Source organism: Vigna unguiculata, chromosome 9 (assembly GCF_004118075.2).
Source record: "Vigna unguiculata cultivar IT97K-499-35 chromosome 9, ASM411807v1, whole genome shotgun sequence".
NCBI classification, from domain to species: Eukaryota; Viridiplantae; Streptophyta; class Magnoliopsida; order Fabales; family Fabaceae; genus Vigna; species Vigna unguiculata.
Genome location: NC_040287.1, coordinates 6,564,457 through 6,579,349, shown reverse-complemented (window position 1 = coordinate 6,579,349; position 14,893 = coordinate 6,564,457). Strand labels below are relative to the sequence as shown.

The following is a 14,893-nucleotide window of genomic DNA, read 5'->3' as shown; positions in this document are numbered from 1 at the left end:
TTGTTTATCGGTAAGAGATTGTGAAAACAACATTTTTCAAATTATTATCTAATTGTAAGCAATTTAACAGCATTTTTGCAAAAACTTTACTTTACTCCACCTGACACATGCTATTGATCTAACCATAATTTCTTTAATATCAGGGAAATAGTTAACCGAAATAAATGAATTTTAGATATATAGAAACTAAAGGATAAAATTTGTGTAACTATCCTCACTTTAGTTCATAAAAGACTGAACTTGATCATTTATTTACATGTGCTGAATTATCTGTTCAGAGCCAATCACCACCGTTCAAATTCTCAATTCACGACGTCGCTCTTCCTCCCTCTGCAAATTCCGACCACCGTGACCTCCATGCATGCATGGCTTCTCTCCTTCCTTCAGTCCCCAACCCTCCCCTCCACCTTCCCCATTCCAAACCCCAAAACCTCACAAACCTCACGCCCAAACAATTCTCTCACAACCACTTCTCTTTGCTCTGCAAAGATGGCCGAATCCGCGAAGCCGTAGATTCCCTCTCCGAAATGCAATGGCGGAACCTCCAGGCGGGCCCCGACGTTTACGGAACGCTCCTTCAGGGCTGCGTCTACGAGAGAGCCCTACCCCTCGGCATTCAAATCCACGCCCACCTCATAAAAAAAGGTCCTTCCTTCTACCAGAACGAGTTCGTCGAATCCAAGCTAATCATTCTCTACGCCAAATGCGGCGCCTCCGACGTGGCAACGCGCCTCTTCCGCGATGCCCAAAGCCAGAACGTCTTCTCCTGGGCGGCCATTATCGGGTTGCACACGCGAACGGGCCGTTGCGAAGAAGCGCTTTTGGGTTACATAGAAATGCAAAACCAAGGGTTCTTACCCGACAACTTCGTTGTGCCCAATGTTTTGAAGGCTTGCGGGTTTCTTCGGTGGGTCGGATTTGGTAAAGGGGTTCACGCGTTCGTCGTGAAGACACCGGGGTTAAGTGAATGTGTTTATGTTGCGACTAGTCTTGTGGACATGTATGGGAAGTGTGGGGCTTTGGAGGATGCGGAGAGGGTGTTTGATGGAATGGCTGAGAGAAACGACGTTGCTTGGAACTCCATGATTGTGACCTACGCGCAAAACGGAATGAATGAGGAGGCGATAGGGATGTTTCGGGAGATGAGGTTGCAAGGAGTGGAAGTAACTCCCGTTGCTTTGTCGGGTTTTTTTACGGCATGTGCGAATTTGGAGGCCGTTGGAGAAGGACGACAAGGGCATGGCCTTGCTGTTGTGAGAGGGTTGGAGTTGGATAACGTTTTGGGGAGTTCAATTATGAACTTCTATTTCAAGGTTGGTTTGGTTGAGGAAGGTGAAGTGGTTTTTGGAGAAATGGTGATGAGAGATATGGTGGCGTGGAATTTGGTTGTCTCGGGTTATGTGCAGTATGGGATGGTTGGGAAGGCGCTTGAGATGTGTGTTATGATGAGGGAACAGAATTTGAGGTTTGACTGTGTTACATTGTCTTCTTTGTTGGCTGTTGCTGCTGATACAAGAGATGTAGGATTGGGCATGAAGGCACACGGATATTGTGTTAAGAATGATTTTGAGTATGATGTGGTTGTCTCAAGTGGAATCATTGATATGTACGCGAAGTGTGGGAAGATGGATTGTGCAAGAAGAGTTTTCAGCTCTACCAGAAAGAAGGACATTGTGTTGTGGAATACGATGTTGGCTGCTTGTGCTGAGCAGGGTCTGAGTGGGGAGGCCCTGAAATTGTTCTTTCAAATGCAGCTGGAGAGTGTGCCTCCAAATGTGGTTTCTTGGAATTCTGTGATTTTTGGTTTCTTTAAGAATGGTCAGGTTGCTGAAGCTAGAAATGTGTTTGCGGAAATGTGCTCCTCTGGTGTTACGCCTAATTTGATCACGTGGACGACGGTGATGTCTGGTTTGGCCCAGAATGGTCTTGGTTGTGATGCTATGATGGTTCTCAGGGAGATGCAGGATGTGGGAATCAGACCTAATAACATGAGCATAACTTCTGCGCTCTCAGCCTGCACCAGTATGGCATTGTTGAAATATGGAAGGGCAATTCATGGGTACATTATGAGGCATTATATGTTTCAGTCTCTTGATATCGCGACTACTATGATAGATATGTATGCTAAATGTGGAGCATTGAATGATGCCAAGTACGTGTTCAGTATGTGTTCAACAAAGGAGTTGTCTGTGTACAATGCAATGATATCTGCATATGCATCTCATGGTCAAGCTAGAGAAGCTCTTGCGCTTTTTAAAAAGTTGGGAAGAAAAAGAATCGTGCCAGATCACATAACCTTTACCAGTGTGTTGTCTGCATGCAGCCACGGGGGGTTGGTGAAGGAGGGCATCGAGATTTTCAAGTATATGGTCTCTGATCTCAAGATGTCACCGAGTCAGGAACATTATGGTTGTTTGATCAAACTTTTTGCCAACGATGGCCAGTTAGATGAAGCTCTTAAGACTATTTTGACAATGCCAAGCCATCCTGATGCACATATATTAGGATCTCTGCTTGCGGCGTGTGGACAAAATCATGATATAGAACTAGCAGATTATATAGCAAAATGGTTGTTGAAATTGGACCCGCATAATTCAGGGAATTATGTGGCTCTTTCAAATGTATATGCAACTGTCGGAAAATGGGATGAAGTGTCAAATATAAGGAGATTCATGAAAGAAAAGGGTCTACGAAAGATTCCTGGGTGTAGCTGGATTCAAGTTGGCCAAGAACTACACTATTTTATTGCTGGCGATAGATCACACCCTAAAACAGAAGAGATATATGTTACATTGGATTTGTTGGGATTCGAAATTCATTAAGCAAAATAATCCCCTTATGTACAATACTGAGCCAGCATCATCGTGACTAATAATTTAGCAAAATCACATTCAGGAAAGAAACTAATATCTTCAGCAAAATCATTGTAACAAGAATTAAAATAATTTAAAACTAATTACAATATTTTATTGTTCGAAAATGTGTGTTTCCTATTTTACTTTTGTTCTTGTACAAAGAGTCAAGCGATCTCAATGAGTCTCCTTCTTTGACTTATACTCCTCATGACTTTTCTTTAAAGTGTTTCCCTGACAATACTACTAGAGGGTGGGTACCTGCAGGCACTTCGACGTTCAAGTTAGGAATATTTCGATAAAATATATAAGGGATGATTGAATTTAGAAAAGCATACTATTACGAAACAAACCCAAGCCCAAAAGAAAAAGAGAGAAGAGGAAAAGATTACTAAAGTGTATGAAAGGAGAAAGTGGAAACCTATTAGCTGGGGTCCACTAGCACATATTAGGGCGGTGAGGGTGCTAACGGTATTAGTTGATCTGGCAAGAAGAGAGAGAAAATAGAATCTTGTAGATCTTTTTGTTGGTGTGGGAGATGAAAGGAATATAGGGAGGAGACGAATGGGTAGAGAGAGGAGGAAGGGCTTTTAGAAGATTTTGGGTTGAGGTTGCAGTGTGCTCTCTCTCTCTTTCTCGAGAGTCATTGTTATGTTTATCTTTCTTTACAAACTAATAAAACAATAATTTTTATATCCCTACTGTCCTTTTCTTCTTAATTCTCTATTACTCCCACGGTGTAGTATCAATTGGTATCACAACACACAGTTTTGGGGTGCATGGTTCTTACACAGAACACTATGGAAAAACGCATCAAAGGAATTGAACTCCAAATTTTAGAGTTAAAGAATCTGATACTAGCCAGAAGCCCTTCTTGTAGGGGACATTCCCACAAGCGACACTCACACAGAAGAAGGGGTATGAAGGCGACCAAAGACGATGAGGTGGAGAACATAGATGGCGATAGTGATACGACCAACTTGAGTAGTAGGGAATCTTCACGGGATTTCGGGGGATGAAAACTGCGAATCCCCATTTTCAGAGGAGAAGATGCTTATGGATGGATAATCATAGTGGAGCGGTATTTCAAGTTAAACATGCTCGAAGAAGAAGACAAGTTGGACGAGGTGGTGATAGCGTTAGAGGATCAAGCCTTCAGTTGGTACCAATGGTGGGAGGAGCAAAACTCAGAGATAAACTGGGAAGCTTTCAAAGGTGCTCTGGTGCGACGATTTCAACCTAGGGTAATCCAAAACCCATTTGGACCATTATTGTGCATCAAACAAACGACACTAGTGATGAAGTATCAGAAAAATTCGAAAGAGAATCAGCTCCTTTAAAAAAAGAAGAAAGGATAATGTTAAAGGGAATTTTCCTAAACGGGTTGAAGGAGAAAATCCAAGTCGAGCTTAAACTATATGATTCAAAGTCTCTAGATGAACTAATGGATCGTGTGTTACTAATAGAAGAGAGACTAACACAAAAAGGCTTTTAACGTCTGATATATTTGGCCTTTAACGTTTGTCCAAACTCCGACGTCGTATTGGGTGATTTCAAAATTAACGTCTGAAATATACATCGACGTCAGTTAACGTCGGGGGATTGAACAACAGACGTTAGTTAACGTCGGAGGATTGGACAATAGACGTCCATTTTCACGCTGAAAGAAGGAAAAAATTTGCTTTGTTTGAACACGTGAAACGACTATGAAGTAACCACAATCAACCAAACCCAAAACAGAGATGGCATGGCCACTGAATGGGGCAAATCAGCCAGTCTTAAATGCACCAGAGATTTCGAAACACAGCACCTAAAACTGAATCTCTTCACAGAAATAAACAACAAAGATGCCAAAGTGAGAAATTAACGGCAAAGTGAAAAAAAATGAAACCCTAAAAGAAAACCATTACTAATTGGAAGCTAAGGGTTGACAGGAGAAGATCCGAAGATTCAACGTTTGAGAAAAGTGTTTTTAGGGTGGTCGTGGAGAAGCTAGTCGTCTTTTGTTGATGTTGTTGAAGGTCGTCAGAGGAGTTGCACAACCTCGCTGCTACTGTTGCCATGTGAATCCTAGCCTAAATGAACGGTAAAAATGTTAAAAAAATGTAAACCAAAGGTGCCAATCAAGTTTCATTTGAGTTAAACGAATTAAAAATCACCTTTTGCGGTGGTGGAAAACTCGTTGTCGTCGTTGGGTCACTGTAGAAGGAGGAAAGGGCAAAGAAATAGGAACTAGAAAAGGATTTTGTGTTTTTTAAAACTGCAAATTGAATTTGATGTCAGACCATGTGTGCACAAACATTACTCAATGTCTATTGCTAGGAGCACCGACGTTATTAAACGTTTGTTGCTAGTCAACTGATGTTACTCAACGTCGGAGGTGGAGGGTTACAAAAATGTCATCAGTCATTTTTAACGTTGGGATTTTCTTGAATAGACATGGAATAGGTGACAGTATAAGCCATTTTTGCACTATTGAGAAGAACCAAGCGTTTCTACGAGTGGGGTTGTTGAGTCTAGAAAAAAAAATGCAGGAACGACTGTTGGTGAAACCAAATAGAGGGTTTACTAGGTGGGAACAAGGAGGAGGGAAAGAAGGGAACTCTAGTAGAGGATTGGAGATCGAAGGAGGGGATAAGAAAATCAACGGAGGGGGGGTTATCCCAAGCTGAGCTCAGAGAAAGGAGTCGTAAAGGGTTATGTTTTAAATGTGGTGAATTGTGGGGTTGCAAACATGTTTGCAAGATGAAACACTTATAACTCGTGCTGACGAAAAGGACGGAAGGTGCGGATTCGGAGGACAATGGAGAGGAGGAAATGAAATCGGAGATGCTTTCAATGAAAGTCTTACAAATCTCCTTGCAGAGGAGGTGGGTCTGACTTTTAACCATTCATTCAAGGTGAAAAGGACAATTAATGATGTTGAAGTGGTTGTACTGGTAGATTGCGAAGCTACAACAAATTTTATATCCCGAAAATTGACTCGATTGCTTAATTTGAAGGTCCAAAATACTACAGAGTTTGAAGTGGAAGTGGGCACAAGGGAAAAGTTGAAGAACAGGGGAATTTGCCACAACTGTGATTGGAGGTGAAAGGTATTATTATACAACAACGTTTCCTCCTCATGGACTTAGGAGGATTAGATATATTGTTGGGACTGGAGTGGTTGGCGGGTTTGGGAGAAGTGAGAGCTAACTTTAAAAATCTAGAGTTAGCATGGGGCCACGGGGGAGAGAAAAAGAAACTAAGGGGTGATCCCTCTTTGTGCAAATCACAAACATCATAGAAGGCCTTACTGAAGGCTCTCAATGATGAATGAGAGGGGTTCATACTTTCGTATCAAATCTTGGAAGCCATACACTAGGAAGAAGAGGGTGTCTGTGATAAGGAGATGATGGTCATACTAGAAGAATTTGTTGAATTATTCTAGGAACCACAGGATTACCTCCCCCAAGAATCATGCAATCACAAGGCAAGATCAACGGTTTTGAACATCAGGCCCTACAAATATCCTTATTATAAAAAAAATGAAATTCAGAGATTTGTGAAGGAGATGTTGATTGTTGGTATTATAAGACCCAACAACAATCTGTTTAGTAGCCCCGTAATTTTAGTCAAGAAGAAGGATGGAGGTTGAAAATTCTACATAGATTACATGGCTCTTAACAAGCTGACCATGCCAGATCAATTCCCTCTTCCCGTTATAGATGAGCTATTGGATGAGTTAGGAGGAACTCGGGTATTCACTAAATTGGATTTGAAATCTAGTTACAACTAGATTAGAATGAAAGAGGAAAATGTCAACAAAATTGCTTTAAGGACACATGAGGGACATTATGAATTTTTTGTGATGCCATTTGGGCTTACCAATGCACCATCCACCTTCCAAGATCTCATGAACCAGGTTCTTCATCCTTATTTGAGGAAGTTTGCTTTAGTATTTTTTGATGACATTTTGGTGTTCAGTAAGAATTGGAATAACCATGTTGACCATGTCAAATCTGTCTTGGAAACCTTAAGGCATCATGGATTAGTTATGAACAAAAAAAATGTTCATTTGGTCGACCCCAAATAGAGTATTTGGGGACATCATATCCAGACAGGGGGTAGTGGCTAACCCTAGTAAAATACAAGCAATGTTAGAATGGCCTACACCAAAGATGTTAAAGGATTGAGAGGGTTCCTGGGTTTAACCAGATACTATATAAAACTTGTGGAGGGATATGGGAAAATTGCTTGGTCTTTAACGCAACAATTAAAGAAAGATCAATTCCAATGGAATGCAGCAACCAAAGAAGCCTTTGAGAAGTTAAAAGTGGCCATGACAAGAGTTCTAGTTTTGGCTGCACCTGACTTTAACAAACATTTTGTGGATGAAACTAATGCATCAAGCCAGGGACTAGGCACTGTGTTAATGTAAAAAGGGCACCCCGTGGCTTATATGAGTCAAACTTTGTCAGAGAAAACTTAACAAATCTGTTTATGAGAAAGAGTTAATGGCTGTGGTGATGGTGGTTCAGAAATGGAGGCACTATCTAATGGGGAGATGTCACAACCAGAATCGCGATGGGACGACGAACCAAAAAGAAAACGAGTTTGAAAAAGAGATTTTGGAGTCGTCACCATAATTATTATGGAAAACTATGGAAAACCATAAAGATAAGACAAGTCTGTGAAAATTTCGATTTTGGATTCGGGAGTTGATTACGCATAGGGAAGGTGTTAGGTCCCTACAACGCCCGCCCCAGGGCGGTACCTTTAATTAAATATGCAAAGTTGATGTGATTTTCAAAATGTTAATTTTCCCCAAAAATAATGAAACAATAATATTAAAAAGAAACAAAAATATTTTTTAAGTTTTTGGGCCCGATAAGGATTGACCTTGGTCCTACGTATTCTCATTAAAAATGAGAAATCAGGGTTACGTAGTTCTTTAGGAGAAACGATTTGGAAAACAATTGAGAAAATGATTTGATTTTTTGGAGGTGAACCTGACAAGGACTGGCCTTGCTCTTACGTATCTCACAGGGGAGAATCAAGGATCACGTAGTTCTTAAAAAGATATATGTTGGAAAACATTGATATTTTGTATTTTTTTGAAATTTTATATTTTTTTTGGTATTTTTGAATTACTTGAAAATATGTGTCACACGACACGAGCGGTCGGACAAACACTAAAAGGGAAATAAAATTATTTTTAGTATTTTTGAATTATTTGGAAGAAAGTGTCACACGACGCGAACTGCTGGACAAACACAATAAAAGAAAAAAAGAGAACATTTTTTTGAATTTTTCTATATTTGTAATTTTTATAATTTTCAAATATATTTGTTTTTTTTAAATAAAATAAAAATAAATAAATCAATCAAAGGATGAAATTATTTAAGAAGGATAAAAGTGGAAAACAAAATATAGGGATATAGCATCTTGACCCGCAAGTGGGTCAAGAATATCCCAAATTGTAGGATGAGAACATCCTTGTCCATCGTGAATGTTGTTTGATTCACTTGCATGTGTCATGAATTTCTTTACATAGGTGAGGGAGGGATCATCTCAGACAATCAAACTTCCTTACCCATTATAGGAGGGATCATTCTGTAAAATGAAACTTCCTTTCCATTGCTAAGAAAAGCTTTGATAGAGTTGTCTTTTCACGACATTACAACGAAAGTCTCCAAGTTTTTAATATCTATTTGGGTAAAAAGACAAAAGACATAACAATAATAATAACAATGTCTCGTAATTTATTGGCATGATGTCTCGTTAAAACCTCCTTGGCCAAAATCCTCCTTAGGGAAAAAAATATCAAGGTAGTAAAGAGTACATTGTAAAATGTTGTAAAGTAAACACAAACTAACTATAATAAAATTTCAAGTGAGGAACATTCCCTGGTGTATTGATTATATTTCGACTATTTGTGTTCCCTGAATCTGCTTCCCGGTCAAACAATTGTCATCCTTTTTTTCCCTATGTTCCTCCGATCAACATTCTCCACTCTATTGGTGCTGCAGAACTCTTTGAGCTCCTCCATTTGCATGAACTTAATCGCTCTTGTCTTGAGCTCATCGAGATCTACCATAGGCTTTTGCATAAGCTATCGACAAACAAGCATGGCATGAGGGCTCTAATGAGGTGATGCATTGCCTCCTTTGGATTCATGTTACTGATATTCAGCGAAATCTTTGCAAACTGCTCTATGAACTCCCTCAAAGGTTCCTCCTTTTCTTGGCGTATATTCATGAGGGCTAGGGAGGTAAGACAGTGAGGTTTACTAGTGATGAATTGGATGCCAAAGCGTGTTGTCGACGTTTTGAAAGAATCAATTAAGTTAGATGAGAGCCTCGTAAACCAACTAAGGGTGGGCCTTTCAGTGATGTTGGAAATATACGATAAAGGATTTTGTCTTCCAAGGTGTATAATCCCATCTGGGTGGTGAAGACATTGATATGTTCTTCTAGGTTGATAGTACTATCGTATTGACTCATGGTTAGTCCCTTCCATCATGCTGGAAGCTCAACGTCCAAGATCCCATCCACGAAAGGATGACGTCTTGGTGCCCCTATTCTTGCCCTTGTTTGGTTAGTATGAGTTAGTGCCCTAGACCCTTCCTGTGTTGATGTTTTCTCCCACTCCTCTTCCTCACGTGACCCTTCTCCCCTCTAGGAAGGCTGCTCCGCCTGTCTACAAATTCTTTGGTTTTCTGCCCTAAGGGCATTAACCTCTTCACCACTCTTATGTTGTACCTCCTCCAATTGGTGCTATATTTCCCTTTGCATTTCAGCCAGTGCCGCGTTGTAATCCGTCTTTGTTCTCATTGACACCATGTCTCTTGAGATAAGCTTGGCCCTACAGTGGGCGCCAAAATGTTCTTGTATAGAGATCTAAGCGATATCAAGAGTCTCCTTCTTTGACTTATGCTCCTCGTAACATGTCTTTGAACTGCTCCTCGTGACCTGTCTTTGAACTGCTCCTCTAACGACACTCCCAAAGGGTGGGTACCTACAGACACTCCAACGCTCAAGTTAGGAATACTTCGATAAGATATCTAAGGGATGATTGAACTCAGAAAAGCATACCTTCTATAAACATGAACCTTTATATTTATATTACTTGTCACTAATCATGTCCTTATTACCTCTTTATTACATTCCGTTCTGTTTATATCCTTTCATAAATGTTAATAACTTTTATCAATACCGTATCATAATTGTCGATATTGTCGAGCGCCCCATTATTTTTCCTTACTTCATTTGGAACTTCCACTTGCTAGTATGCTCGTAAGTTGCCCGTGTTGGGCCAATACACTTGCACCCTTTGGCTAGGCCGAGATATATATGACCCTTAATGGTGACCATCTTGACCATCCTAACTAAGCCACCCTACACCGCACCAATTGGAATAGGTCGAGATATACTCGGCCCTTAAGCTCCTCTATACACCTCTCAACCACTCCTACACCTCCAATATTGGAATGGGTTGAGATATACTCAGCCCCTTGTGCCTCCATGTTCCCAGCCTACTTAGCTCCTCTATACATCCCAACTTACTTAGTTTCTCTATACATCACAGTCTGCTTAGTTTCTCTGTACATCCCAACCTGCTTAGCTCCTTTGTACACCCTAGCATGCTCAGCTCCTTTGTACATTTCAATCTGCTTAGCTCTTTTGTACTTTCCAACCTGCTTAGCTTTTTTGTACATCCCAACTTACTTAGTTTCTATGTGTTTACGTTCATTACTACATAACATTAACTATTATGTATTTTTACTATCATTCAAGAAAACACCATTAAAAAAGTTTGAAATCCATAATATAAATATTATATTTTGTTTTAAAGTAAAATTTAAAAACAAAACTAACGTTATAAGTTATTCTAGAAGAAAAGCAAGAATATTTTATAAAGATGAATATCAAAATTTACTCATCAACAAATTTTAATATCATTAAAAAAAAAGGAATTAAAGAGACTATAAAATAAAGATATTTTTCCTTTTGCAGGAAAAAAAGCCTATTTAAAATTCTTTTCAAACTAAAAAGACAGATTGATAATATTTTTTTAAAGTTTAATTATTTATTTGATTCTTGTTATTTTCAAAAAATATTAAGTTGATTCTTCTGATTTTTTAATTTTAATTTGATTTTGTCTTGTGAAAATCGACGATTTTTGAAAAGTTAATGTATTTTAGTTTTTTGTCAAATTTTTTAAAATGGATAGAAGAGAGGATAAACATAAGTAAGGAGCAAATCAGTAATTATTTTTTTTATTAAATGCATTATACTTTAAAATGATTAGAAATTGAAAATCATAAACTCAGTTTCTCTCTCTGTAGCGAAAAGTTTCTCACCCTAACACCAATAACGTTCGCGTTTTGGAAAGGTTGTGCGTAGCGTTTCGCCCACTGGTTGAAACCGGAGCACAGTGGAAGTTGAACAGAGTTGGGGATGGAGGAGAACTCGAGAGGTTGGGATTCCGGAATGGTGATGGAAACCCTAAGGCAAAGAGGTTGGTGTTTGGAAGACACAGACAATTTGAAGGCCATCATCGTCATTCAATCCGCACTCGCTGATGAACCTTCCAAATTCCTACGTTCTGTCGAGTCAGAGCTCCTCAATTCGGACCTCCGATCCATTGGCGCCAAGTCTCTACCCCAACCCTCTCTTCTTCGCAATGCTTCATCTTTTCTTCACGGCCCAAAAGTTCTTCAGGCAATTTCTTCACCTTTCCACCTATTAAAACTACTGGAGGGTGAAAAATGTGTTTTTTATTTTAATTTTTCTTTTTTCTAATTCTGATAGGATTTGGTAACTCGTATTATTTGTTTGTTTATTTTAAAATTCGAAATTTGTTGGCTTTAGCAGATAAATTCGGTGAGGGACATATCTAAGAGCAGCGTGGATGAGTTTTTGAGGAATTCAGGTGATCGGAGAGTTCTCAGATTGTGTCTCACTGATGGTCACTCCGAAATAACTGCCGTGGAATATTCTCACGTTCCTTCTATACCCGACAATGTTGTTCCGGGTACTAAGGTAATGCCGTTCTTGCTATGAATTGCAGCAACTGCGTGTACCTTTATGATTGTGAGTTTGTGATCGAATGCATGGCATAGTCTATAATAAACCTTTGAAAATTTCGTTGATTTATAACAATGTTATAAATGGGGAAACCCTGTTCTTTGATATAGTGAGATATTGCGAACACATGAAGACAAGATACTTTGTACGACATGCTCATAGGATAGGAATACGGGAAATGTTTAAATTTAGGATAGGATGCGCTCTGGAATACGGGAAATGATTTATAACAACTGCTATATTCTGTTGACTATCATTAATATGTCTTGATTGCTGACCTGCTTTATGTTATTATAGTGTGTGGGATGTTTGTACTTTGTGATTATGTGATCTGTTGCCTCTGTCTCGTGTTATGTGTCAATTATAAATCAGTTTTACCTTTTATGATACTGTTGTGTTTCCATTGGACAGATCCGTTTGGAAAATAAAGTTGCAGTTCACAGTGGAATTGTTTGCTTAACTCCTAAAGTATTGACTGTATTAGGAGGTGTTGTTCAGTCACTCTACGATGAATGGGAGATGAATAAAAAATATTCAGGATTCTCCCGGTCATCTTTAAGAAAGCTAGAGAATCGTGATACAGGTGGTCCTCCACAGTTTGTGAAGCTGCAGGTTGGATCTTACTCAGGTCAAAAGGAACATTTTTTTGTCATTCTTTCCCTTTTATTTTTTAGTATGTGCAGTGTTTTTCTCTTGAAGATTGATTGTGATTTTGGTTTGTCATTATTGTTCATAATCAAGTGATTCTTGTTATTAGCACGGAATTGGAATTGATAACTAAGTAAATTGTTATATGGATGATGATTATTGATGTTCATCCTGCCTTCTTTTGAGGCTACTCATATTTTTGATGATTATTTGCAAGAACTGCTTGGTGCAGTAAATTACACTGGCCTCCAACATTTGGAAATCTTATGGAAGCAACCCTTCAAATATTGAACGTCCATCACATTGTTAGTTTTTGTAATACTGATACCTCCTATTAATGTTTAACAGACCACTTTATACAGATAAAAGAGACTCCTGGAACTAACTTCTCTTTGATATGATTTCCATTCCATTGAAATAATCCGTCAAGGGAAAAAACTAATGGCTAATTTGCAGGATTCAGTAATTTCAAGGGAAGTTTGTGAATTCTACTAGTCTTAACTGTTTCTGGAACAAATCTGGATATCCTATTGGTGCTCTAACAATAGACCTTCAAACACCAAATGTGGTGTTTTTTCATGATAGTTTGCATGGAATTGACAGAAACATGATCTCCAACAGGTATTACAGATTATAACTCTAGTAGAAGTCGTAAGCCAGTTGCTGATGTTGGTGAAGCTGAGATGAGACCAACAGGTATTGCAGATTATAATTCTAGTAGAAATCATAAGCAAACTGCTATGCTCAGTACAACTGAGAAGAGACCAACTGATATCCCGCAAGGCCCCAATCAGAAAGCAGATATTTTGGACGTAAATCTAGAATCCAATCTACCTCAACAAAGAGCTCAAGACAAGGCTAGTAGTTCGGGCACAAGGCCAAAAGAAGGTGCTTCCTTTGTCGTATATTTTGTCAAGTGCTTTTGGTATATATAATATAATCTTGAAGTGCATCTGAAATTGAGTCCACAACAGGAAAATGTCTTTTTGAATTGGTATTCTTTTTTCACTTGTTATTTTAGTTGGTTGAAATGGGTTTTACTGGCCAGGTTCTATTAATAAGCAAAGCTTAATCTAAACCGGCATACTTGTGCCCTGGAGAAAGTGCCTCATTGGTTGGATGTTTTATATGATATGAACAATCAGACTTTCTGCATCTCTTTCGGAATGAACTAACAATGAAGTTACATATGCAATATAAAATATGAATCAAACCCTACCGAATCCATTTTTTATTTATTATTCAATGTTCTTTGTCTCCGATGGTATTAATGTGGTATTGATGTTTGCCCTGTTTACAGTTGTGGAATCTGTTCCTGTGCAAAATCAAGCAGCTGCCCAAAAATTACTTCAGAAGCTGAATCAACCAAATCAGAATGATCGACGTGGTAGGGGTTGGAAACATAGGGGCAAAGGGAAAGAAGAAGATCCAGTTGTATTCACTCTGGAAGAATATGAAAATAGAAAGGCCCAGACAAAGCTTACTAATATGGACAAGGATCTATATATCAGTCATGATGAGGATCTTGCTAGGCAACTTCAAAATCAACTAAACCTTGAGGATTCTCGGGTCAGTACCTTATACTTTTAGTAATATTTGTGGATTATGCTGTTTTGTTTTTCTTTTTTCTTCATCACTAATAGTTGGTCCAATGTCTTATTATCTTATATGATTTGACTTGTTTAGGAAGGATGGGGCGTGGGTACTCATGAAGCCAAGGCACAAGATATTAGGATGAGTATGTTCACATATGAAAGGGATTCTGAAAGCAGCCATCAAATGGCACAAGGAGGAAGAAGAGGAAGGGGAAGGGGTAGAGGAAGGGGAAGAGGAAGGGGGAGAGGAAGATATGGTTGACTAAAATATTCTTTTTCCTCTTCTTTTTCTTGTGGAGATGGAAATCGTGGTTCATAGTGGTAATGGTTCCATGGTAAAATCCAATGACCAGACCAACTATAGCATTGGGTTCAGTTTTCAAGGTGATGAATCCTGAAAAAAATTGTGACAAACCTTTAGGTTTTCTTTGTTACATGTATCATAGTTTGTTGGTTATTTTATTGCATTTTTTTTCCACATAGATTGATCAGTGAATTTATCATCAGGTTTCTTATTTTGAATGTAGTTGAGCCATGAGTCTTATCTCCTTTAGCCTCGCTGATATTCTGAACCCGAACCCAACCGAATTCTCTTGTATACTTGCATTAGTAAAGAGAAATGTGCAACTTAAAGAAATTCTGGAATGAAGATATAACATATGAATGACAAGGTTTGAATCAGTCGTTGCAAGTGTTTTAGAGTTTATATTCCCTAATTACAAGAAAT

General features: G+C 38.9%; 2 protein-coding genes across 2 annotated transcripts; both read left to right on the top strand.

Moving 5' to 3' along the window:
• Positions 1-218: 218 nt before the first annotated feature.
• On the top strand, positions 219-2,947 carry LOC114162579 (pentatricopeptide repeat-containing protein At5g55740, chloroplastic). The gene has a single exon (XM_028046511.1). It carries the CDS (start codon positions 366-368, stop codon positions 2,820-2,822), a length of 2,457 nt encoding a protein of 818 aa, XP_027902312.1. The 5' UTR covers positions 219-365; the 3' UTR covers positions 2,823-2,947.
• Positions 2,948-11,146: 8,199 nt separating this feature from the next.
• Positions 11,147-14,857, top strand: LOC114164212 (tudor domain-containing protein 3). Its single transcript, XM_028048790.1, has 6 exons — positions 11,147-11,557; positions 11,711-11,878; positions 12,335-12,551; positions 13,193-13,459; positions 13,872-14,140; positions 14,258-14,857. The coding sequence occupies exons 1-6, from the start codon at positions 11,294-11,296 to the stop codon at positions 14,426-14,428; spliced, it is 1,356 nt and encodes a 451-aa protein (XP_027904591.1). The 5' UTR covers positions 11,147-11,293; the 3' UTR covers positions 14,429-14,857.
• Positions 14,858-14,893: the final 36 nt, after the last annotated feature.